At 37.2% G+C, this 26,178-nt stretch overlaps 1 protein-coding gene across 13 annotated transcripts in view; it reads left to right on the forward strand.

Annotated features, from left to right (window-relative positions):
• NCKAP5 (NCK associated protein 5) overlaps positions 1 to 26,178 on the forward strand; it is a 1,007,163-nt gene that overhangs the window by 410,204 nt on the left and 570,781 nt on the right. For all 13 annotated transcript variants that reach the window (XM_057505668.1, XM_057505671.1, XM_057505672.1 and 10 more), the window contains one exon: positions 17,981 to 18,054. In XM_057505668.1, the coding sequence (XP_057361651.1) occupies positions 17,981 to 18,054 (74 nt within the window). The remainder of the gene's footprint in view (positions 1 to 17,980; positions 18,055 to 26,178) is intronic.

A 26,178-nucleotide genomic window follows, 5' to 3' on the forward strand; every position in this document is an offset into this window, starting at 1 on the left:
TCACTTCTAAAGGGACAGCAAATTATATTTTAAGTAATAAAAGTAATAAAAATAAGATGTCAGTGATGAGCTGGTGTGGAGTGGATGTAAACCAGAGAATAAGTGAGTTTAACCTGGTTCAAGAACTGTCTCACTGAAGGACACTGAGCTGTCTTTGGTCTCACTGTTTGGGGGTGGGGAGTGTCTTGCCAATAGGTTTCAGCCCTGGGCAAGTTCCCTATGGATTCAGTGAGACTGAGGAATGACAATGGAACATTCTTGGGGTGAAAGGGTTTATACCCAACTTTAATCCCATGGTGGCAGGTCAATCACTAGAATTTCATCCACCCAGAGCAAGTCTGCATGCAGCAAGCCGGTCTCTGCTCCTGGGCCTCTCTGCCCCCACAGCCATCTCATCTCTGCTCTCCTGCAGCCTCGCAGCCCTGTGGCCGTTCAGCCACTCAGAGCGCTGGGCTCTTTGTATATTCAATAACAATGTATTGGCCAAACGTGTAAGTAGTGAGCAGGGGCAGGTGAGAATCCTGGCCTTAGGAACCTTCACTTTCTCCACAGGGGGATATGGCTGTGATACAACCTGGCCCATCTTTGGGACTCTGATCTGGGGGTGGGGTGATTGACAGCAGGAGCCCTCTGAGAGTGAACTCTCAGGGAGATGGTGACCCCTGGAATCCAGAGCAGTCTATCTTGGATAAGGCAAGACCTGGGTCAGGGGTGGGCTTACTGGGAGACGCATGCATTTCTTTAGTGAATGGTGGATGACCAGAAGTGTTTCCTAGAATTAGGCTGGTCAGTAAAGTTCAGGGCTGAGTCCATTCTTGGAGAAATTTGATGCATTCTTAGAAAAACTGAAGCCCAGTGATGAGGAATAATTAGGGTCTAATTCAAAGTTTCTCTCATTGTGGCCTCCTGACCAGCATCATAGGTATCGCCAGCGAATTCATTTCAAAGTTTGGCCTTTTCCCAGACCCACTGAATCAGAAGCTTTAAGTGGCGCCCAACAAGTCCCCCAGGTGATTCTGATTTCACTAAACTTCCAGAATCACTGCTCAATAAATAGTTAACATGGTAATAGCCCATCAGCCTTGTACTCATTACCCTCATGTGACCCCCACACTTGCAAGATTAATCCCTTAAGCCTACATTTAGTTTCTTGAGACATCCTCCATGCTAACAATGTGAGGAAGGCTAGCAAGAGGAGCTCCAGGGCCCGTCTACCAGTGGAGTGAGTCAGGGAGAGTCAATGTGCTAATTATTTTGGAGGCACTCAGTGCTATCTTTTAGTATTTACCAGAAAAACAAAACCAAACTTCTACTTTGGAATAACTCTAAATTCTAACTGCTTCTCAGTTCCTGCCTGCTCCAGGCTGACAAGCAGGAGAAAACTGGACTTCTAGCACATTGGTAGAGTGAACAACTTGTCCCAGTTTGCTCAAGATGTCCCCTGGGTTAGCAGTGAGAGTTTCATACCCTGAGTGACCTTTCAGTCCTGGGCAAACAGGGATGGGCTACAGCTTAAGTGGCCAGGAGGCATTTCGAGCATAATTCCCACCGAGGATAGAAGCTGAAAGACACTATCTCATTAATGATAGCTGAGACAGCCTAGTCCAAAAGCAGAGGATCCATTGCTTCTACTTCTCGGGATTCTTGCATCCTTACAAGTGCTGCCCTTGGAGTCAGTAGAGGCTTCCCACCGCACCTTGCAGTTGGTTTTGTTCAATCCCCATGAATAACAATACTGGAGGCTGAGATTAGATTTACCTGCAATTTACCCACAATTTGCAGCCTTTCAGTCATAAAAATGAGGGGCCTTTTCATGTTAACATACCTTCTTGAACATGATTCGTTATTGCAGCAAATTTAATTTTGCATGAAAGGAATGATAACTAATTATGTGTCATTAGCATACTCAAAACAAATTCCTGAAGATATTTGCATAAATTTCGTAATGTTCGTTTTGACTCGGTAACAACCTCATCATAGTAAATTGCCTTCCTAAATTGATTTAACTGATCTGCCTTGTCTAAGTGTGCTGATTTTTATCAAAAATAAGGATTAGGACAGTTAAGTTGTTATCCACTGGTAAGTAAACTGTGTTGCTACTGCAAATATGTATTTTTAAAATGGAGCTCCTGTCTTGGGTGATTGTCCCAGCACAAAGCACTTCTGTGACTTTTTCAGATCCCAAATGTTGCACAGTTCATTCATTGAATGGTTTTAGCTACTTAAGGCTTTTAGAAGAAATATTTTTAACAAAGTTTAACAGCACAGGTGCATTTGCTGTCATTATATTTATCACGGCTACTGATCTGCTGATCTTTAAAATGGCACCTTCATTGTTAAAAAATGTCAGCTTCACAAGCAGTGCTGCTATTGCTGACTTGGCATATTTTAATTAAAACCTAGATTTTTCACCTGATGCAGTGGAGTAAGTCACTCAATCATTCTCCAGTCCCTTACCCTAAAAAATGAGAGACTGTAAAAAAGAAACCCTTTTGGTTAGACCTGGAAGGATCAAGAGATGAATGACAGCAGGTGCTCAGGTGATGGGAAATAATGATTAATGTGTTATCCCTTGTTTTGCCAGTGGGTTTCAGCCCCAGGCAAGTTCACTATAGATTCAGTGAGACTGAGGACTGACAATGGAACGTTTTGGTGTAAAAGGGTTTATTACCTGGCTTTGTTTTCTGGTGATAGGTCGAGCACTGGAATTGCGTTTGTATCTGACAGTCTGCAGGTCTGTAATCCTCCTTTGTCTCTGCCTCCACCCAGATCACTCACTGGGCAGAGCTCTTTATATAGTGACTCAGTCAATAATAGCTTATTGCCTATGGGTGTAGAAGCAGTAGGCCAATTACATCATCAAGTAGATTAGGGTCAGGTGAGGATTCTGGCCATAGGAAGTTCAATTTTCCCCACAGTGTGTTATGACCCTGCTTCTCTTCAAGGGATAAACTGGCACTGAGGTGGGCACAAGGCCTGTCTCTACATTAAAAGTGGAAGTGTGTTAAAATATTCCTCCAGATTTTCCAGTGGGAGCACTAAAGACTCCTTTAATCATGTTCTAAGACATAATTAGTTTGTTTTACCCTTCAAGAGAAAAACCTCTTTTCTCCTGAATCAAAGAGTGTTTCCTGTTTAGGACAAAATGGACTTCTAATTACCCTTCTGTAGGGAAAATGAAAGTTTTTCACCCCTTAGCAATGAGCTGTTATTGACCGAGTCACTCTATACAGAGCTCTGCCCAGTGCTCTTGGTAGAGGCAGAGACTAAGGAGGATTATGGACCTGCAGATTGCTGGATGCAGACGTGATTCTAGTTCTCGACGTACTGTCCAGAGAATAAAGCCAGGTATAAACCCTTGTACCCCAAGAATAGTCTGTTGTCATTTCTCAGTGAAGCTGCATAGGGCTGAAACACTCAGGCAAGGTAACTTCAAAGAAGAGAACAGTGCTATTTCCTCCCAGCTATGTCAGACCTTTAGGTTACCAGTGATAAAAACACTTCTTAATAAGAGGAGAGATAATCATTTGATACCACAGACATTTTGGGCACTCATTGGATAATCCACAATTTCTTCACACATGACAAGTGGCAGAGTTGAGAGAGGAAAGTGCCAGGAAACATGGTATTTCATCCAGTGTCTGAGAAAAATCAGAAGTTTGCTGCTGAGCTTTTTATTGGGTATCTTTTACCTCAAATGTCCTTTTTCCCCATCTTCTAACACCACGTTGCAGTCTTCCTTGTATGATTGCCAGTGGATTCCATGGGCATATTTCCCCTGGAATCTGTCTATCTTGATATTAAAGAATCAACCAAGGTATATGTTCACTGTTTCTGGAGGCAAAGTCAGAGGAGAAAATTGTTCTGTTGTCTCAGGAGTGAGTATTTTCCAATTGTCCCACTTCCCTACTTTCTTCTTGGCAGAGCTAAGCCTTCAAATTAGGAGGGACTTCCCTGTGAAAACAGTAGGTAGTTCCCTGATGTAGTCTCTGTGTTTTCAAGAGGTTCGAGCCCATTGCCAAAAGAAGGCCCTCATCCTTACCCTCCTCCCTTGCAGTTCCCACTTGGCATTTCCTGGTGGTATTTAAAGATCTAAAAATGAAGAGTGGCAGCTATCTGTGGTCAGCTTTGTCCCATATCCATTATTGCAGTATTGGTGTTGGTGTAAGGAATTATGGAACTCCTGGTAGCTGGTCCTTGAGGAGCTCAGTTTCTCTTGGTAGCATTGGCTTCTTGCTGGAGAGTGTTGGGCATATTCAGGTGTCATCAGCACTAGGGGTGCTAGAGCTGAAGAAATGACCTAGGGCTATCCACATTACATCAGAGGTCCTGCAGGCTGACAGCACTGACTGAAGAGAAGGATCTACTGAGTGTCTGCTGCAGAGGCTCCAGTGAGTTTAAGCTCTTCTTTGCTTTTCTTAGGCCCTCAGGCCCACACAAAATCCAGTCCGCCAAAGCCCACCCCAGACTCCTGGTCCTGCCTCTCCAGGATGGAATCAATTTCTAGGAGAGGGCAGTTGTTTTGATCCTAAGTTCAAACTTCCTTGGTGCTTGCTCTTTAGTGTGTGTGTGGAGGAGGATGACTGTGGTACTACGTTTACATCAGTCACATAGGCTGTTGTCCAAGAGAACCCACCTACTCTTCCGATGTTTGGTCTGACCTTGGCGTTTTCCAGTTCAGCCCTTATCTTCACAGCTGGTTCCCTTGGGAATGTTTTGGGGTGTGGTTTTGTCACTTTTGTCAATCACATTAAGATTTTTGCATAATACATAACTGTTAGTCTACTTTTGTATTTTGCATTGATAATACAGATTTATTCTGTGTGTACGTGCACATGTATACCTTGCCGAGTTTTTGTATCTGAGAAGGTTGCTGAGAGAGGATGGCACATCTCTAGGGCCTCCAGCCTTTATTTCCTGAGGTGTGTGGTGGGGGACACCTGTGGTCTCCTATAGTACACCATTTGATGTAAATCTGGAGACTAGATTAGGGGTAGGAGGAAAACTTGGTGGTCAGTGGTGGTAATTCATATGTTTCTCTGCCATTCTGTTTTATAAAATGCAACAAGAAAGAGCTAGTGTTTCTATTCACCAAAACAAGCCTGAATGTTTAAATGATGAACACAGTAGCCTGCAGTCAAACGAGAGAGAGGAAAACAGATCAGACACTTCACTTTTATTTTCTCATTTTTACAATGAAAATACCGATGTAAATGGGACCTAATCCTGAATACCACCTATCCCCACCCAGAGGCAGTAGATAGGAAGTCTTGAAACACCTCACTCCAGGAAGAATGTTCTTTCCTTCAGTGTGATTTATGTACAGTGCCTGCAAGTGAGAAATGCAGTTTAACAGGCAGCCCACTCAAATCCTTGAATCCACAAATGCTTTTAGGCTCAGAAAATAAAATCCAAACAAGGTTTATGTGTTAATGCATAAATGCCTAATCCCCTCACCTAGTAGGAAATAGCCCATTTCTTGAGGGAAGAATCTTACTAAGGATGAATTTGAAAACAAAAAATACTTTAAAATTTTTACAGCCCTCTTGTGTGGCACTGGGCATTTTCCTAGGATAGGCAGCCCAAGTTTTCCTGGAAGAGTTCCTGACTCCAACATGGGTAGAGCCATCTGGTCTTTTCCTGAAACCTCTTTATGCTCACAGTGTTGTTTCCTAGTAATAAGGGAATGTCAGCAGACTACGAGGCTCTGACTCAGCTCTACAGAATAGGGGCTAAGATGGATCAGTGAAAGGTTTGGTCTTTTTAATGGTTGGTGGTTGGTTGGTTTTGTTTTGTTCAATTAAGCCCTCAGAAATGAACAAAATCTCCAATTGGGAGACCATTCTCTAAAGGTGCCCAGGGAGGGTTGTTAACATCTTCTTCCCTAGTTTTTGCTAAAATTACATCCCAGATTCACATAACCTGAATCTCTGAACTGGATCCTGATATATGCCCTTTTCCCAAATGTCTCTGAAACCTCTGAAGAACCACATATTTTCTGGAAAGGTTTTTCACATTTTCTCTCCACCCCATCATCACATTTTCTCTTTAGTCTCTGTGGTGAGAAGTCTGGAAAGGCATTTTTGACAGTTGGTTCAGGAGCCATGATAAACTATAGTGAGTAACTTGCATTCTGTCATCCCACATCTGAATGGAATGAAACATGAAAAATATAGTATATTAAAATATAATATATTGATGCAATGAACCCATCATTCAACTCCTGCTGTGTTGTGATACTGAGATTTGGCATAGTCCTTGGACTTTTGTGGCCAGTTCTTTCTACTAGCTGGTGACCTCATTGAGGCTTTCCACTTACCTAAAGCTCCATCAGTGTCTCTCCAATTATCAAGGTTGAAATGAGGACCCTGCTAAACATGTCACTTAAATTTTCTGATGACTGATTTTTTTGTTTGTTTGGTTAATATATATATATATATATAGAGAGAGAGAGAGAGAGAGAGAGAGAGAATCTACTGCCATGCTGACAAAATATTTTACTGATTTGTAAAACTTTAGGATAAATTTAGTTACTTTCAAGTTTCACCTCGGGGGAGAAAAAAAGAAAACTAAAAATGTCATTATCTTTTCCACCTAAATAAATTCGTTCATTTGACCAATACATACTTATCTTCCAACTACAAAAAAAAAAGCAACATATAAGAAAATAGCACAGGCAGCTCAGAAATACAATGACTTATGTATGTCATGATGTATAATAAATGACAATAAAAAATAATTGATATTTATTGTGTTATCTGTAGTATAGACTAAGCTGCTATAACAAAGGAACCCTAAAACATAGTTTTAAATAAGATAGAAACTTATTTCTTCTTCACGTAAGAGTCCAAAGGGAACGATTAGGGCAGGTTGATGGCTGATTTAAGATCAGTCAGTTTTGACATCCTTAACACGTACCTTCTGTCTCTGGGCCTAAGGATGTTACCATCCTAGTTAGGGGAAGAGTGTATAATGGGCAAGCAGCTTCTCTTCAGGCTGGCAGTTCCCCGGATATTGGATGCTTTATTTTTGCTAACATCTCATTGGCCTGAACTCAAAGTTCACACTTACCTTGCTGGAACTAGTATCTCTAGTTCAGAAGTCTTAAGTCTAGCTGAATATGGGTGGAATAGGAACTGACTTTAAAAGAAATAAGGGAATATACATGATGGAGGATTTGTAGTCTTCAACAAATTGTGATGTACTATGAAGTTCTTCTAAGCTGTACTCGTAGTTTGATTTGCATTGATTTCATTGCCTTGATACCAAATAGCAGGCAATAAAACTTGTTTTATGGCTTGATGATTTTACTTTAATTTTATTTTTATTGAAGCATAGTTAATGTAATAGCTTCAGGTGTACAATGTAGTGGTTTGACATTTATATACCTTACAAAATATTCACCATGATAAGTATAGATACCATCTGTCAATATACCAAGTTATTACAGTATTGATTATATTTCTCACACTGTACCTTTCATACCATGAATTATTTATTTTATAACTGGAAGTTTGTGCCTCTTTATCCCCTTCACCTATTTTGCCCATTCCCTTACCCCCACTCTCCTGGCAACCCCCAGTTCTCTGTATTTATGAGTCTGCTGCTGGGTTTTCTGTTTGCTCATTTTGTTTTGTTTAGATTCCACATATAAGGGAAATCATAGGGTATTTGTCTTTCCCTTTCTGACTAATTTCACTTAACATAATAACCATACTTTCTTAGGTCCATCCCTGTTGTCACAAATGACAAGAATTCATTCTTTTTTATGGATGAGCAGTATTCCATTGTGTGTGTGTGTATGTGTATATATATATATATATATATATAAAATGCATTTTTAGTCCATTCATCTACCAATGAATACTTACATTACTTCTGTATATTAGCTATTGTAAATAATTCTTCAATAAACATAGGGGTGCATATATCTTTTCAAACTAGTGTTTTTGTTGAGGTACATACCCAGAAATACAATTAACTAGATTGCATGGTATTTCTATTTTTAACTTTTTGGGGACACTCCATACTATTTTCCATAGTGGCTGTTCCAATTTATAGTCTTACCAACCATGCACAAGGGTTTTCTTTTCTTACCAACACTTAAAATTTCCTGTCTTTTGAATACTAGACTTTCTGACAAGTGTGAGTTGATATCTCATTATGATTTTGATTTTGCATTTCCCTGATTAGTGATTGAGCATGTTTTCATATGTCTGTCAGCCATCTGTATGTCTTCCTTAGAAAATGTCTATTCAGTTCCTCTGCCCATTTCTAATTAGATTATATATCTTTTTGTTATGGAGTTAGTGTTCTTTATATGTGTTGGCTATTAATCCATTTTTTGGCACATTATTTGCAAATACAGTCTACCATTTGGTGGGTTGCCTTTTTGTTTTGTTGATGGTTTCCTGTGCTGTGCAGAAGCTTTTTAGTTTGATATAGTCCTACTTGTTTTTACTTTGGTTCTCCTTGCCTGGGGAGATATATCCAGAAAAAAAATTGCTAAGGCAATGTTCAAGAGTTTACTGGCCATGGTCTTTTTTAGGAGTTTTATAGCTTCTGGTCTTCCATTTAGGTCTTTAATCAATTTTGAATTTATTTTGTATATGGTACAAGAAAGTGGTCCAGTTTCCTTCTTTTGCATGCAACTGTCCAGTTTTCTCATTTATGGAAGAGAAAGAATGTCTTTACCCCCTTTGTTATAGATTCCTTGACCACATAAGCATGGATTTGTTTCTGAGATTTATATTCAGTTCTATTGGTCTATGTGGGTTTTTCTTGGTGCTAGTACCATACTCTGATTATTAAAACTTTGTAGTACAGTTTGAAATCAAGGCATGTGATGCCCCCAACTTTGTTTCTCTTTCTCAAGATTGCTTTGGGTATTTGGGGTCTTTGTGGTTCCATACAAATTTTAAGATTATTTTCTCTAGTGCTGAGTATTAAAAACAAACAAACCAACAAAAACAAACAAAACAAAAAAATGCCATTGGTATTTTGATAGAGATTGCATTGAATCCATAGATTGCTTTGCATAATATGGACATCTTAAGATTAATTCTTCTAATCCATGAGCATGGTATATCTTTCCATTTATTTATTCCATCTTCAAATTCTTTTATCAATATCTTACAGTTTTCACAATATAGGTCTTTTACCTCCTAGTTAAATTTATTCCCAGGTGTTTTATTCTTTCTGGTGTAACTGTAAATATGATCATTTCTCTTTCTGCTAGTTCATTTTTATAGAAACACCACAGACTTCTGTATATTGATTTTTGTTGTATTCTGAAACTTTGTTGAATCCAGTTATTCTAACAGGTTTTTGGTGGAGTCTTAGGGTTTCCTATATATAGTATCATGTCATCTGCAAATAGTGATAACTTCTTCCCTACCAATTTGCATGCCTTTTATTTTTGTCTGATTGCTGTGGCTAGAACTTCTATTACTATACTGAATACAGTGGTGAGGGTGGATATCCTTGTCTAGTTCCTGAACTTAGAGAAAAAGTTTCAGCTTTTCATCATTGAGTATGATGTTAGCTATGGGTTTCTTGCATATGGGCTTTATTATGTTGAGTTATTTTCCCTCTCTACCTGAGAGTTTTTATGATGAATGGATGTTGAATTTTGTCAAATGCTTCATCTGCATCAATTGAGATGATCATGTTTTTAATACTGCCTTTTGTTAATATGGTATATTAAACTGACTTGTGGATTTGAACCATCCTTGCATCACTGGAATAAATCTCAACTGACAGGTGAATGATCTTTCTAATGTATTTTTGAATTTGGTTTGCTACTATTTTGTTGAGGGTTTTGCATCTATGTTCATCAGGGATATTATTCTTTAATTTTCCTTTTTTTTTTGTAATGTCTTTGGTTTTGGTATCAGGGTAGTGTTGGCCTTGTAGGATGTGTTTAGAAGCATTCCTTCCTCTTTATAATAGTTTGAGAAGGATAGTTATTAGCTATTCAAGTGTTTGGTAGAATTCACCTGTGAAACCATTTGGTCCTGGCCTGGACTTTCATTTTTTGGGAGTTTGAAAATAGATTCAATTTCATTACTAGTATTGGCCTATTCAGATATTCTCTTTCTTCCTGATTAAGTTTTGGAAGATTATCTAGGAATTCATCCATTTCTTCTAGGTTGTCCAATTTGTTGGCATATTTTTTGTAGAATTCTCTTATCTTTTGAATTCCTGTGGTGTTGATTGTAACTTCTCTTTCATTTCCTGATTTTGAAGGTTTTTTTTTTTCTTTTAGTCTGGCTAAAGTTGTATCAACTATATTTTTCAAAGAGCTCTTTGCTTCATTGATAATAAAACTTTTCAATGGCCATGGTTTCTATAGGTCTATATGTTCTGTCACTGTTAATTGATATAAATGAAATTTTTATACATGACAGTGGTTAGAGAGATGTTTTCATACTGTGGGGTTTACTCCTAATTATGCTATCAGTTGTCTCTCCATTTGATAGCAAATTTTAGTATGACTTTTTTCATTGTATTGAACTTTGATACTCTGTATGACTTACATAGCACACATAAGCAATGTACCTAATTATTCCTCAGGATTATGAGATCAGAAGAACACACTTCTAGCTAAATAATTCACCCCTTCACTTATTTAACACATTTTGTTGAGTATTTTCAATGTTCTAGGTTCTTTTCTAAGTATTAGAGGATACAAAAGTGGAGACAGACATGCTTTGAACAGTTGTGACACATCCAAAGGGACCTGTTTGTAAATGGCCAGAATCACAGGATTCAACCTCAAGAGGGTGATATAGTATAGAGGTAAGAATTTGGGAGTCCCTGGATTTCAGGTCATTGTTAAAGCCTTAGTTGTCCACTGGGTTTTCCAAAAGAAAATGAAGGAGTTCGTAAGATAGAACCTTAGTTTTGATACATAAAGGTCTGGAAGAAGGAGAAGAACAAAGGGAAATGACAGAGATCTGAATGATAGATGGAGACAGGAAACACTTTTTGACAGAAAACCAGGGAGGGAGAGAGTATGACTTTAAATGTAAGTACTGCAGGAACTGGTCATAAGGAGGAACAAGGAGGATCTTGAGATCCAACTGTGGAGATCATTGGTGGCTCTCATGAAGCAGTTCCACCGTAGAGTTTTCAGTGGAAGCAAGGTTCAGTTGTTTGAAGAGTAGATGGGAAGGAGGAATTAGGTGGTTAATTAATTAGATGGCAGTAAGTTATGAGGCACCTTTCTATTACCTTGCTATGTAATTTCCAAAGTGGGCGTGGTCTAGTTTTTTTATACATGCTGATGTACCTTTTTATTAAGGTGAAAAAATATTTTAGAGGGCAGCATCACTTCTTATGGTAGTCATTTTCTAATTGTGGGTTTTCCTGTATTTAGTGGTAGTTCTATTGACTAGAATAGCTGGCCTGCTGGTCCTTGCTTCTTTGCCCAAATGTAAACTGGGAGTCCTACATTAGTAGTGACAAAAGTGTTGATGGGATTTTACAAGCTCTTCCATAAATTACACTGATTATAACATGAGGATTATTTGGAGGGACTTTGGATTTCTGCAGGCTTTGATTTAGTAATATGTTTTAATTCAACTTAAAATGAATGATACCTCAGATCCTCGCATCATTAGAATTCATTGATAATGGGCCTTGCTCAGAACTGACCTAGATCAAACAATAGGTTTGCATTAAATGGGTTTATGCTCCACAGATATGCAATATTCAGCATATCTATAAGCCTCTAATCTCTTTAAATGTTTCATACTAATTGCCCTGAAACATGTGCATTAAAGAAGTGAAAGGAAAATTTCCTGAAATATAGCTCTAAAACGATTCTAATTTGCATAAGTTTTAGCCAAGGAACAGATGCCTCTTTAATGCTATACCTTTGTAAAAATTTTAAAACATTATACAAATAAGTCTTGGTGTTCCTCCCCAACACTAATTTGGATGAAATACTTCTAGCAGAACACTGACAAGGGCAAGTCAGAAGTAACTTTAAAAAGAGGGGGCTTCATTGTTTCAAATAAAAGCTTAGCATTAGAATATTATAAAGGAAATCATTTCATTATGTTATTTTAGATCTAGCATTCTAAAATTTAATTACAATCTATTACGGATATTCTAGTGCTAGATTTTTCTTAAACTCATCACTTGTTAAATTTGTATAATGAACATATAGTATTGTAAAACTAGACAGAGAAAAGTATACAGAAGAAATTAATCCATAATACTACCATATACTACCTGCTTTGTTCTTTTAATATTTTACATATATATCCAAAATTGTGATAAAAAGGATTTTATAGTTTTATATACTACTTCTTTTTCCTCTAATATTATTGTTTTCCATATTACATATTTTTAAGACATTGTGTATTTCTTTTTTTCACATTGTATAGTTCTTCAAGTAAAGTGTTATCTTAATCATACCTCTATTAAATATTGAAGTATATTTGACCAAATATTTCAGGTGTAAATATGATTTGCCAGTTACATACATTATGAAATGCTCACCACAAATAAGTATAGTTACACTGTCACCATACAATAACTACAATGTTACTGACTATATTCCCTATAGTGTCCTTTTCACCCCCCTATGCTTTATAAATGGAAGTTTGTTCCTCTTAATCCCCTTCATCTGTTTCGCCTGTTCCCTCACCCCCCACCCCCATGGTAACCACTAGTTCTCTGTATTTGAGTCTGCTGCTAGGTATTTTTGTTGGCTCATTTGGTGTTTAGACTCCACATATAAGTGAAGTCATATGGTATTTGTCTTTCTCTGACTTACTTCATGTAGCACAATAACTCCTAGGTCCATTAATGTGTTGTGAATGGCAAGATTTCATTTGTTTTTATGGCTGACTAGTACTTCATTGTATGTATGTATCACATCTTCTTCATTCATCTATCAGTGAACACTTACATTGCTTCCATATATTGCTATTGTAAATAATTCTACAGTAAACATAGGGGTACATGTATTTTTTTTTGGAATTAGTGTTTTTGCTTTTGTTGGGGTAAATACCCAGAAGTAGAATTACTAGATTGCATGGTACTTCTGATTTCAACTTTCTGAGGAGCCTCCATACTATTTTCCATAATGGCTGCCCCAATTCACAATCATACCAACAGTGCACAAGGATTCCCTTTTCCTCACATCCTCACCAACACTTGTTATTTCTTGTTTTTTTGATACTAGCCATTCTGACTGGTGAAAGGTAATATCTCACTGTGGTTTTGATTTTCATTTCCCTGATGATTAGTGATGTTGAGCGTTTTTTCATGTGTCTATGTCTTCTTTGGAAAAATGTCTATTCAGTTACTCCCATTTTTAATTAGGTGATACGTCTTTTTGGTATGGAATTTGTGTTTTTTATGTTTTAGATATAAGCCCTTATTAGATATATCATTTGAGAACACATTCTCCCATTCTGTAGATTGCCTTTTTGTTTTGTTGATTGTTTCCTTTGCTGTACAGAAACTTATACATTTGATGTAGTCCCCCTTACTTATTTTTGCTTTTGTTTGCTTTGCCTTAGGAGACTTCTAGGAAAAAATTGCTAATGCCAATGTCTCAGAGTTTACTGCCCATGTGTTCTTTTAGGAATGTTGTGGTTTCAGGTCTCTCATCCATTTTGAGTTTATTCTTGTATATTGTGTGAGAAAGTGGTCCAGTTTTCTTTTGCAGCTAGTTGTCCAGTTTTTCATTTCTACATTTTTGGAAGCTAAGATATATCCAGCTTTTGAGTTATAAACATTTTGAACATCATTTGTTTCAATTTGATTATTTACTCAGGATGATTCCTGACATGGAATTTCTAGATGAAAGGTGCATGGAGTTTTTAATTGTATGGCATGTCATCAAACTGCTTTCCCCAACTGTTAAATATGTAGGCAAAACACACCCTTGTACTTATGCTTTTCTTATTATAAATTTAAGTACAGAACAATTTTGTTCCTATGTGCAAGGGATTTTATATCCTCCTGCTTCTCTCTTTCTCTTCCTCCTCCTTCTGTTTACTACAAAGATATATACGTTCACTGCAAAGATATGTAATGAACACTCTATATGTTCCTTCTGAAACTTTTCATTTTATAATTTTTAGACAAAAATCTTAAGTCTTTCAATTTTCCTCTTATAATGTAAATTCCATACTCATCACTCCAGTACAGAATATATGTGTATATACACACATGTACATGTATGCATACATATATGTGTCTCAGGTATTTTATATATATGTATGTACATATATACACACACAGCTTTACATAAGTTTAAGATACACGTACACACATATCTTTGTTTTTAATTAAAATTAGGTGCTTTGTTTCTGAATTCACAAATACCTGAGCATATCTTTTCATTGCTTTGTTATAGAGCAGTTACTTGATGGGGGATATTTGTGGATTAAGACCCAAAGTTGTGCTTATGTATCTCATTTCAGTGGATATCTGGAGTGGTCAGAAGTGGTGGAGCCAGCCTCTTTTAAATCTTTGGTAGGAACCCTACTTACCTGTTTGAATGTTTGCAGTCTTTTACTCCCCTGCCCCACACTATTTTTATTCAGTTCTTATGTGATGGATGTGTAGATAGATTTCCATAAACTCTACCTGGGATGTGATGAGCTCTTCTGATGTGTATGATCAGGTTTTTTTATTCCCGTATTCTATTCTGAAATGTCTCTTTAATTTTCCCTTTGAAAATTGTTTGCATTCCTAATCTTACTCAAAAGCTTTCATTGTTAGACAAACCCACAGTTTTTCACCTAATACCTATCATGTCTGTATTCATTTTCATCACCATTCTTTACTTAAGTTTGTCCTCCACGGGACTGTATAAGCTTTCGCTGTCGGCGCTACTACATATCTCCTGTGGGTTTGTAGGTGCAGCAGCTACCACGTTGTGCTTCCCGTGGCTCTAGTTCTGCTGCACACCACTGCCACCACCTCCCACTGTTTCCTTGCAGTTAATCTCCATATGGGTGGAAAAAAGTAGTTCCCACCAATCCTACTTTATTGTAAAATGGTAGGGATTTCTCATTTGTTAACTAAGTTCTCCAGATCAGTGGGCAGAAATAATAAATAAGTGATTGTATTGCCTAAGTTCTTTTAAGATAGAGAACGAATGATTTTACTTACTAAAAAGCACAAGTAGCATCATATTTTTTTCCCCTTAATTTATTAGTCAGCCTGTGTGTGTGTGTGTGTGTGTGTGTTGGGAGGGGTAGGTGGGATGCGGGCAATACATAAACAATACCCAAATAAAATACACTGGATGTTAGAAGTAAGGGTCCTGTGGAGAAAAATACAGCCAACAAGAAGGATGGCGAATCCATCATCTTAGTTTCCCACTGTTATGTGGTTTAGCACTTGTCATCAGAGATACTTTTATGGAAAATTAGGTGAAGCTCCTCAGGGGGAAGCAGCTGGTATTGTTGTTAAAATGGCTTTTAAACCACAATCCAGTGATACTTAAATGTAATGGTTGCAAACCTATATTATTACTATAAATCTCTGCCTAAGTACCTATTCTAATATTCAACAACTATAATTGAAGAAGCAGGTACTGAAATCTTGAAGTTTGGTAAGAAGAGATCATGGATGTTACGTTCACACTGAGACGTGATTCGCCTTTCCCGAAGTGTGTGGTATCATGAAATGTCTGTGCTCCCTGCTTGGCAGGTGCCAGGATAATATGCTGACTTAAACTACTTTGCTTAATCCGTACAACACCTCTGTAAATTAAGTATTATTCATCCTTTTTAGAGAGATTAAATAATGTCCCCAAGGGAACAGAGCAGGTAAGCACCAAAACCAGGAACTGAACCTAAACCTCTTTGATCCAAATGTATTTGTAATCATGATCCCTCTGATCTGTGCTATGCAGAATGAACAACATAACAAATCCATTGGCTCTAATCCAGACTGTTTTCCAGAGCTTGCACGTGAATTGCCTCCTGTCTACCTCTCCAGCTATATTTTAGATTCCACACCCCAGTCTCTGCTCCCAGGGCTACTGCCTTCTTTTCTGTTCTTAAACACCAAGTTTTGGGGCCTCTGCAGATACTGTCCTTTGCCTGCAGTGTGCTCTCCTCCTCTCCCTTTTCTCTATATGCTTGCCTCCTCCTCCTCTTCCAGCTTTTAGCTCAAACAGCATTTTGCTCAGTGAGAGTCATCTTCCTTCAATTTATGAAAGTAGGGTGGACCTCTTTGATTAAAGTCTTTATCACCTGTTTATTTCCTTCACAACATGTAACCGGGCAGAAATCAATCTGTTCACTTATTTGGTGTGTCTCTCTTTACAGAATGTAAGCTCTTTCATGGCAGGAACTTTCTCCCTCTTGTTTGTTACTATTTCAACCAAACTTAGAATAGCATTTGGCATATAACACATATGCGTAAACAAACAAACAAACAATTGAATGAGGAATGGTTGAATGGCTTTGTGATTTATACATTTGTTACTAATTGGGAACTGTGTCTGATTTTTTCAATGTGTTTAAAAATTGGTCTTGGATAACTTTGAGTGTTTTAAATCATATTTAAACCTTGATCAGGATACTTAATACCATAACCACAAACTACTACAACTTCCTGCAGTAACAGATCTCTGCTTTGGTTTTGATGAACCCAGTGGTCTTGTTTAAATAGCCTGAAAATGAATATTATTAAGAATAAATCTCTTTGGCTATTATCTGCAGTAAAATTGTAGTGTTATAGAATAATAGTTTTAATTATACAAAGATTTAGTATACTGTATAGCCTAACTGAAATACTGTACATAAAGTAAAAAGGCTTCTCCAAGAGTACATGGGTAGATCCAGGTCCAGAAAATCAGGACAGGGCCCTTTCCATTATATTGGATTAATTCTTCCTCTGTTTCTTCTACTTGTCCCCCCACTTGCAGTATAGTGAATATTCCTGCCAGAACAATAGATCACATTCAGCATTTAAACAAAACCTATTTCAGAAAGAAAAATATCAATATTTATCAAAGTTCTCAGCTTATCTCAAATCCACAGGAAATAGTAATGATTTCATGGGTGCCTTAACACTGAAATCATGTCACACTATTCCATCTAAGGCAGCTGTAATGTAGACACGGAGGACTTCAGGCTAGCTCTTCAAAGAGAAAAGTATTAGGTTCATGATGGAACAAAGCATCAGAATTTTTACATATTGTATTTTGTTCCACAGTTAACAATTAAAACTATTGCATATGTACTTCATATTCAGAAAAATTCAAGTTAAAAAAATCCTGTTTAATGAATGGACTTTCAGAAATAATTCCCACATGACAAAGGATTTCTCATTTTTTTGGAAATGTTTCTTGAAGACATGGTTTGATTTACAAAAGCTTATGTACACTTCTAAAATATATACCTTGTCTTTGTGTCTTCTGAGAACCCAGAATCATCTAGAATACAAAAAACAAATAACAAAAATCCAGTTTTTTAGCTTAAGGAGATGAAGAAAAATGGATATGAGCTTTTTCAGTCTAAACAGTATGCTCAGTGAATATCTTAGTTCAAAAATCTGTAGTTCAAATCTATATAGTTCAAAAATACTGTTATTGTTAGGAAGTGATTCATAAGACCAGGGTAATCCAGACTTGCGTTGTCTATTTTATTCTTTGAAAGTCAATAGTCCATGCTGGCTCACCTACTTATATATAGTAGAAGAGAGATCACAGTATAGAAGACTGAAATCTATGTTGTTGTTGTTTTTCTGTGAATAAGGATTTTTATGTGGATTCTGACCTCCAGTTCTCTTCAGTTCTTTGTTGCTAGAATGATCACAAGATGTGGGGGTAATACTATCGATCCCCCCTTAACTATGCATGTAAGTCACAGAAGCATCAACTCGTAGAAATGGGAGGGACCAAAGGATTATCTTGTCAAAATGTTGTACAGTCTCAGAATTCTGGTGCCAATTGTGATGAGGTTTTTCATTTGTCTTTGTGTGTCTATATGTGCAGGAATACATGGACTCCAATAAATACATTGAGCATCTGCTAAGTCAATTGGAGGAGCAACACAGAAGTTTGTGGAGGTGAGTTAAATTCATGCCCTTAACATAAGCAATTGCTATAGATTTGCTCATGACCACAGAAGCAAAGAGTTGGCAAATGGTCTTTTTCCACTTGGCATCGAAGGCACCTTTGGGAGCAAAACATCACCAGAGGCTACCTAGAGAATTCCATTCCTTTAATTAAAGCAAAAGTGTCAAAAGTTGTCATTGAGTTAAGGACCTGCCCAGAGTTGGGAGGATGGTGGAAATTGTGACACTTTTCAAGGTCAAGGAATTAATTTAACCAAAGCCTCATAGCAAACTTATATTTTAGAAACTAGAGCCCAAATTCTGACCCTTGCCAGCTTAGATTGCTTCTGCGATTAAAAGTTTGAATGCTTTTGCTTACACTTTCTGCTTCTCTTCATTTCAAAGGAAAATATTTGAAGGCCATTATCTAGTTCTCCCATGTTTAGTTTTTGTTCCACATAGGGAGTTCTAATTCTAGAAAAGGAAAGCTGTGTTAAAGCATCTGTGCAGGTAAATTGGAAGAAGAGGTTAATGTCTTATTAGTGATATTCCAAATGTATTCATTCCCCTGGGAATTGAGACTGCTAAAGATGGTTGTGATATTATCTTGATCTTTGGAGTTCATGTGGCCATGTTCTTCACAGGTGCTACTACGGAATCTGGATTCTTTTTTCTACATTCCTATAGTTCATGTTATCAGGAATAAATATGCTAGTGCTTAATTACAAGATGTCTCACATTGTACAAGAATTGTTTACTATAATTAGCTTGGTCTCCCAAGGGTCAGGAAGCCTCTAAAGTCCTTTTTTACCTTCTCACACCATGGGGGAGAATGCTTTCTCTGTACACAAGGATGGCAGGTAAATATTTGCTAACCTCCTTTAAATCCATCAGCATTGGTCTCTGCACTAGGCTATGCTGCCTCTGCTTCATGAACCCTCATAACAAATCCTAGTAATGTTGAAATTTATCTTCCCTGAAGAATTTTAGTTTGGGTAAAATGCCTGATATTTTCATTTTTTCTTTTATGTTAGTTTTTCTACTAAAGAACATATCTGTGGTTATAGTAACAGACAATATTCTGTGTCTGTACATAGAATAACTGCTGGTAGGAGACAATAAGAGTGTACAGCTTTTAAGTCTGCCAATAACAGACACACCAGGTATTATAACATGATGCAATATTTGTGAGACTTGTTTTTCATATGTATAACCTGGTATTGATATAGTTCTTTTGCTAACCAGTATATTGTATTACTAAAACCAACAACAGTGTATTCATACCATCAGATAGAAATTAGAGTTTAATTTGGTTACTAAGTATATCTTATACACATCATTGGGGAGTAATGGTTTCATGGGTCTTTGAACCAAAAAACCTGCATGGAAAAGGTTATTTTCCTACTCTTTTAAGGTAGCTAATAAAACTTCTTTGGTTTTCTTCAATATGATTAAATTAAAATCCCTTTCGAGGCACAGGCTTAACCTAATATAAAGTAAAAGCTCAGAATTTTGTGTGCAATCACTTCCATTTTCCTTCAGAAATAGAGTTACTGCTGGTGAAGAAGCAAAGCCTTATATACCCTGTCAGAAGATCTAATAAAAAAGCTGCATTTGAATAACAATAAAGACAAATAATAACATTTGAATAGTCAGAATAACTACCAGTGAGAAAATGGAAATGGGTAATTGAAAAGCAAATGAAAACCAATAGCAGATTTATATACTATTTATTGATTCATGAAATTATACTTGAATGTATTTTGCAAACACATCTTGACTGACTTAAAGTGATAAGCTTTCTGATGGTTATTACAATATTATAACTGTAATTGTAGCCAAATCATTTTTGGTGAAAGATACGTGAATAACAGTAAACAGTGTGGGAAATTCTTTCTGGTTATGATAAAATTTGAAGTGCTTTCTTGAGTTAGGGTAGAATCTAGGATGTGCAGAGAATCATGGGTATAACATGTCCTATACACAAGTACAACTGCATTGTCTGAAGTTAAATGTTCCTGCAACTTAGTATAAACTCCTGATTTTATTAGGCCTCTGATTTGTAGCTTCTACTAATTTCATGGAGTGGGCTACTTGTCATTGCTACTGTATTAACTGATGGCCTTCTGTTTATACTTGAGCTAACTTACAACTTAAAAAATAAATTCTGAATATTTAGATCTTCAGCAATAACTGCACTCAGCATTAATTTATGGCCATGATCTTTGGAGACTGATCAAAAGCATAATTAGACCCATGTCATATTGTTATTGCCACTTGCTTAATGATAAGAGAATTGGACATGTGGTAGAAGATAGAATACAAGAATTTAGTCTTATTTTCATAGAAGGGGCTACTAATGTTTAATAGGTTATAGTCATTTCTTATAGCATACCCATCTGCTGTGACACAAATTAATTGTTGTAATCATACTCTCAAGATAACCAGTTATTTTGGAGTCCTGTTTAGTATTCTACTGAAATAGACCTATAAGCTGTTTCTGGGTTTTCAAATTGCAAAGGAATTTGTAAAGTTCAAATATAGCTGTCTAGCAATGAGCATTCACTCAGCTCAACTTTTTTTTTTTTTTTGACACAACAGGAAAAACAACCTCTGAACTGATCTGACGAGGGTGGAGCTAGATTTAAACCTAGTCTAAGACTTGAGTACAAGTCTGGGTAGGCTAAATTGCTCTGCATCTCTCTGCTTGGTGATTAAAAAAACAAACCTACACAGTGACAGCTTGTTTACTAGTTGTTGAAGTATGAGCATAAATTTCTTTGTTTGCTTTAATATGGTAAATTAAGATTAGGATAAAAGTACTTTTGTAGTTAATGACTTTTATATCATTTGTTACTTTCTGATTTGGCTGAATATATCTGTGACTATCAAGAAAGATTGTAAGAATACTACTGCTGAGAATGTCTTTCTCTTAACACTTGATAGAAATACCCATTTGCAGCCTTGAATTAATAGTTTAGAACAAGCACAGTTGGAAAATACAAATTGAATTGATGAATATTTATGGTGTTAATTTTTCATGTCACCTATGTGAAATTATGTATGAAAAATAGAAACAGCAAAGTACTACAGAAATGAAAAGAGACTGGCCTGGAGGTTTTGGAGACTTGGACTCTTGACCTGTGCTGGCAAACTATTGGGTAATATCACTGTGAAGGAGTTTATCTGTAGAAAGAAGGTATCAGTATAGCTAGTATTTAAGATTACTGAACATTGAGATTGTGTGAAACAATGTCTAAAGTACTACATTTGTATAACATGTACAGATATATAAGCTTAGTTTTCTTTAATACTTATATAGCTGGATCAGTATATAATATTAATTCATGTAACATAGAAAGCTTATAAGAAACTATGAGGAGAAATGACTCATATAACAAATACCTAATAGCTTTTCAGTAGTTCATCCAAATCATGTCAAAGTATTCAAATTTTCATAACTCAAATTGGAGACAGTGTTATCAATAGCTTTTAAGTAAAGAATAAGTGGTTCTACATGGCCAAAATTACAAGTTCTGGTGCATGCAAAGTACCAATTGCCAGCCTACAGGTTCCCAGTCAAACAAACATCTGGGCAGGCTGTATCTAGGAAAGGGGTTCTCAACTGAGGCACTGTTGACATTGGGCCAGATCATTCTTCATCATGGGTAAGTGGTAGTGCAGATGTCCTGTGCATTCTAAGTTGTTCAGCATCATACCTAGTTTCTACCCAATACATGCCAGAAGCACCCCTCATTTTAACAACCAAAAATGTCTCAAAATTTTCCAAATGTTCCCTGGGGGTCAGAATTACCTTTTTTCCCTGTTGAAAACTCGTGATTTAAATCATCCACAAACATTTTCCTAAGCACATGCCAAAAAATACTAATACTCTGAGTCAGTGTTATATTTTAAGAAAAATAAAGGTATTCTGTGGTCAAGATTGAAATATATTAGGTAAAACGAACTTTTAAAATGGTGTTAATTGCAGAAGTTCTCAGAGCCATTTATATTGCTACCATGTGCTATACATTTGAATACAAGATGTTAAATATAACTGATGTCTTTAAAAAAAAATCCCGAATCCTGTCTTTCTTGAAGCATCTATTCTGACTGAAGTTCTGAGGTATGTATTTTAGGAAATGGTGATCTATCCCATTGGACAATGAAATACAAAAGAAATGGCTTGTGCCTGCCTTCCTTCTTTCTGCCCTATTTCCTTGGTACTTGCATGGGTGATTAGTGGAAGAGCAGCTGGAGTGTGAGGAGTCTGGGTTGGTAAAAGAGGAAAATAGTTGTATGGAAAAGCCAAAACCAAGTTCATCACCATTTTCTGGGGCAGCCAGAGTCTCAATCCCAAATTCCAAAACCCTGAAGAACTACTGCTAACAAGCTATGTTTGCCCTAGTAGAGTGCTTAAATCCTGCTTTCCCAGGGGCAGAAATAATGGCTTCCTACATCACAAAAGGGAGGAAAACAACTGAAAAGCAAGTATAGATCCTTGCTTGGAATAAGAGTCCCTAAGGCCCATCCCTTCCACCAATAAAATGATTTAGTGTTTCAAATTCTTTAAAGTAGATGTTTGCTTTCTGGCTGATAGGTGATTTTTATTTTAAGGAAGGAGTTAGGAAAAACTCGACAAAAACGTTTATTTTAGTTACCGTCATGATTCAAAATGTTGCTTATCAGTGGAGTGAACACTGAAAATAAAATGATCCACATTCCAAATACTCATGTTCTCCATAATTTCAAGACAGCAATACATTTTTGGGTGGAGATAATTGGCACCAATGTCTAAGGTTCATCGCAGCCCTAATCTCACTTTCTGTAAAATGTGAGTGATATTTAAAGTTTCCTACTAAGAGGCTACATGGCTATCATTGTATTCCTGGGAAGGGGAAATTCTTTGCTAATGTGTTATCTAGAAACTGTCTTGTAGTTATAAAATAAAGAAGCAAAAACACATACACACTGAGAGAAGTTAAGCCCAGAGCCTTTCAGAGGTTTACCTTCTTTATATCTTGGATCTCAGAATTGAATTATCTAGGCATCTTAAGAATTAGCACGTCTCTATCCTCATGGGGTTAATTTATGTAGACTAAGGAGATGCCAAGTATTAAACAGGTTGCCTTTGTTGTAATCATAGACTTCCACTGGGAGATCTTAATTGGCAACAAGTGAAACTGCTCTGCATGAATTCTTAATGGTGGACACCAAATAAAATAAGAACTGTGATTTGTTTTTTCAATCTCTTCAAGAGAAAAAGAGGCTGTCTCTGGGGGATAAAATGTATAGCAAACAGAGAGCTGAGTGCTCTGTAATAGCAATAAAAGCTCTGAAAGCCAAAGCTCATGTGAGGCCAGCTCCGTAAGCGAACACGGCTGCCCAGCTCTCCTCCCTGTCTCACTCTGCTGAGGTCAAAGGAGACCAGAGCTGGCAAGCTTTACATGATCACAGTGTATTCTGGGGCAAGTGTAAACTCAGGCCCGCCCTGAAAAGCCATGAATGTCATTTCTCAGTTACCCAACAGGGGTGGTTTCAGAGATGCAAACAGTCCCAGACCCCTGCCAAGATAAGAGTCTTGCCTCCAAGTCATGCCCTCTGCTCAGCACAAGGGAGAATAAATCAGGGCTTTGGAAAATGGGTATCTCCACATGCTTCAGTGGTTATGTCATCCCTGGGCAGAGGTGGGGGTGAGGGCTGAGCTGTTTCCCAAAGGGTACTTACTTGTTGCAGACTGGTGGTGCAGTAAAGGAGCAAGGGAGCATCTAGGCTTCTCTTAGCTCTGAAGCCCCTGATGAAGTGACATCCCTGTCCTTAAGGTGACTTCTGCTCAGTAGCAAAGGGTCTAATAGAATTCAGTCCAGAAAGATCACCCAGGTTTATATTTGACCTTGTACTTTAGGATTGATCAGCATTATAGTTTTCTGTATGTGATCTGTATGTTTATCTATTTAGGGAGTTGCCTAGTATTTGAATCCAAGCTTGTCTGGGGCAAGGAGACAATAAAAATGCCAAACAGAAATTATACACCAATTTTATATACATGATTTCTTGTTTCTTATATCTGTCCACCCCTTTAAATTAAAGGGCTATGCTAATCCAGCCAAAGAGCGTCTGTTTAGGTCCTAACCTAATCAATGCATAGATTACAAAAAACCTTATGGGTTTTATCCCCTTCTCTTCACTTCAAACTTTGTTTGATAGAAAAATGCACATACATTCATTAAGCTATCCCATTGGAACTGGGTATAGGAATCTAACACATTTTAGGAGACTGTCCCTCAGAAGTCCAAAGACTTCCCCTGGGGAAGTGGTGGTTTGATCTGAGTCCTGAATAGGAGCAGATCTGAGGGAGTGAGGGCAGATGAAGGATCTGTTATTGAACAGACTGAATTTGAATTGATTTTAAGACTTTAGAATATAACTGTACCTGAGATGAGAAATTCAGATCTACAGCTTTTTATAGTTAATAAACTATAGTATATATAGAAGAAGTAGACAAACCTACAAAGATATAAAACTGTTGTCTGTGTAACTTGGGAAATATCCCCACTTTAAAGATGGATTTATTGCAGCCATGGGAAGCTTTGAGTTGAATAATGTTGTACAATTAGGTCCACAAATGATTTGAGAATAACTGTGCTTCTAGTTTAAGCAGGTTTATGTTCTTCCAGAAGCACTCTCAAAGTACCAAAAAAATATTTCAACATCAGTAGGGTTTGGGGGTCACCCAGAGAAATTTACCACTATTTAATCTGAAAACATTTGGCTTAAAACACGTTTGTTATTTTTAGGTCCATGCTTCTCTTAATATGACAGCCAGGAACCTAATATGGCTTATTTATCTGAAATTAAAATAAGAGCCTTGAGCAAAAGGCGTTTTGTAGATTTACTTGGGGTAACAAAGATCACAAATATTCCCTACTAAGGTGAAAGAAGAAAAACTCCAGCAGGCAACAATATAAATCACCCACTGGGCCTAAATTTATATGTTGAAATTGAAGTGCACCCACAGAAAGGAATGATAAAGTACCTTTGTTCTGAAAGGAGGAACGAAATGGGTAATTTACCATGGTCCTCTGTTTAATTTTAATTTTAATTTTAATGTAAAAGAAATCACTAACTTGTTAGTGTGTGAGCACACTTGTGATTTTTTTTTAAAGGGATTGATATTAGGATATTACTTTATATATCTATATGGGTAACTCTGGAGTTAAAAAGAGTAAATCTTTTTTTTTTTTTTTTTTTGCTTACCCCTCATTATTTTTAGCCTTCTGTATTCAGAGGCCTAGCGGATAGTTCTAGTACCTCACTTCCACCCTCCAACTCAGGGGAGAAGTATTGGGTCTCCTTGAAAAGAAGAAATACAAAGTACAATTTTTTTTTTCCCTCTCAGAGGCCTTAACTGTGGCACATTGTGTACTTTTATATTACAAACTTGACCTCATAAATAATCCAAAAAAGGATCTAAGGCTGGAAAGATGCCCTGGAATCAAAGAATCAGGCAAAGGTTGAAATTGTAAAGTAGTTGGTAGAGGCACACTCTAGACATATCAGGGCAGAGAAAACTTCCAAGAATGCAAATGTCCGTGGCAGGGTTGGTTAAAGTTGGCAATTTATGACTGGTTTCATGGCTCAGAAGCCCTCAGGAGGTTGCTTTATGGGAACCTGCCTTGCTTGCTACTCAGTGTTTGCCTTCTACTAGGCACTGGTTTATTAAGTGTTGTATATGAACTTTCCACGGAGATAATCCTAAATTTTCACCAGATGTAAAGGTCTACTTGAGAAAGTAAAAACCACTGCAGCTCTCAACTTTGCACCTAGTACATTAACCAGATTTTACTAGTAGGGGGGATCCCTAGGGGTGCTCCAGTTCTTGATCCTCCCCTCCCTGATTAACAAGGACAGCACTTCAGCAAATACTACAAACATGTAACAGTGTCTCTGTCCTTACCCGCAATGACCTCTATACCAGTTTTAACCACATAGGTCTCAATCATACGCTGTCTTGTTTTCCAACTATCTCATGAGGGCAGGTCTTATCTTTGACCTATAGAACCAAGTCTTCCCATTCCTTTTGTCTCTCATAGTGCTTAGCAAAAGACACAAAACTTCACTTCAAACATAAAACTT

This window comes from Manis pentadactyla, chromosome 8 (assembly GCF_030020395.1).
Source record: "Manis pentadactyla isolate mManPen7 chromosome 8, mManPen7.hap1, whole genome shotgun sequence".
In the NCBI taxonomy this organism is placed as follows: Eukaryota; Metazoa; Chordata; class Mammalia; order Pholidota; family Manidae; genus Manis; species Manis pentadactyla.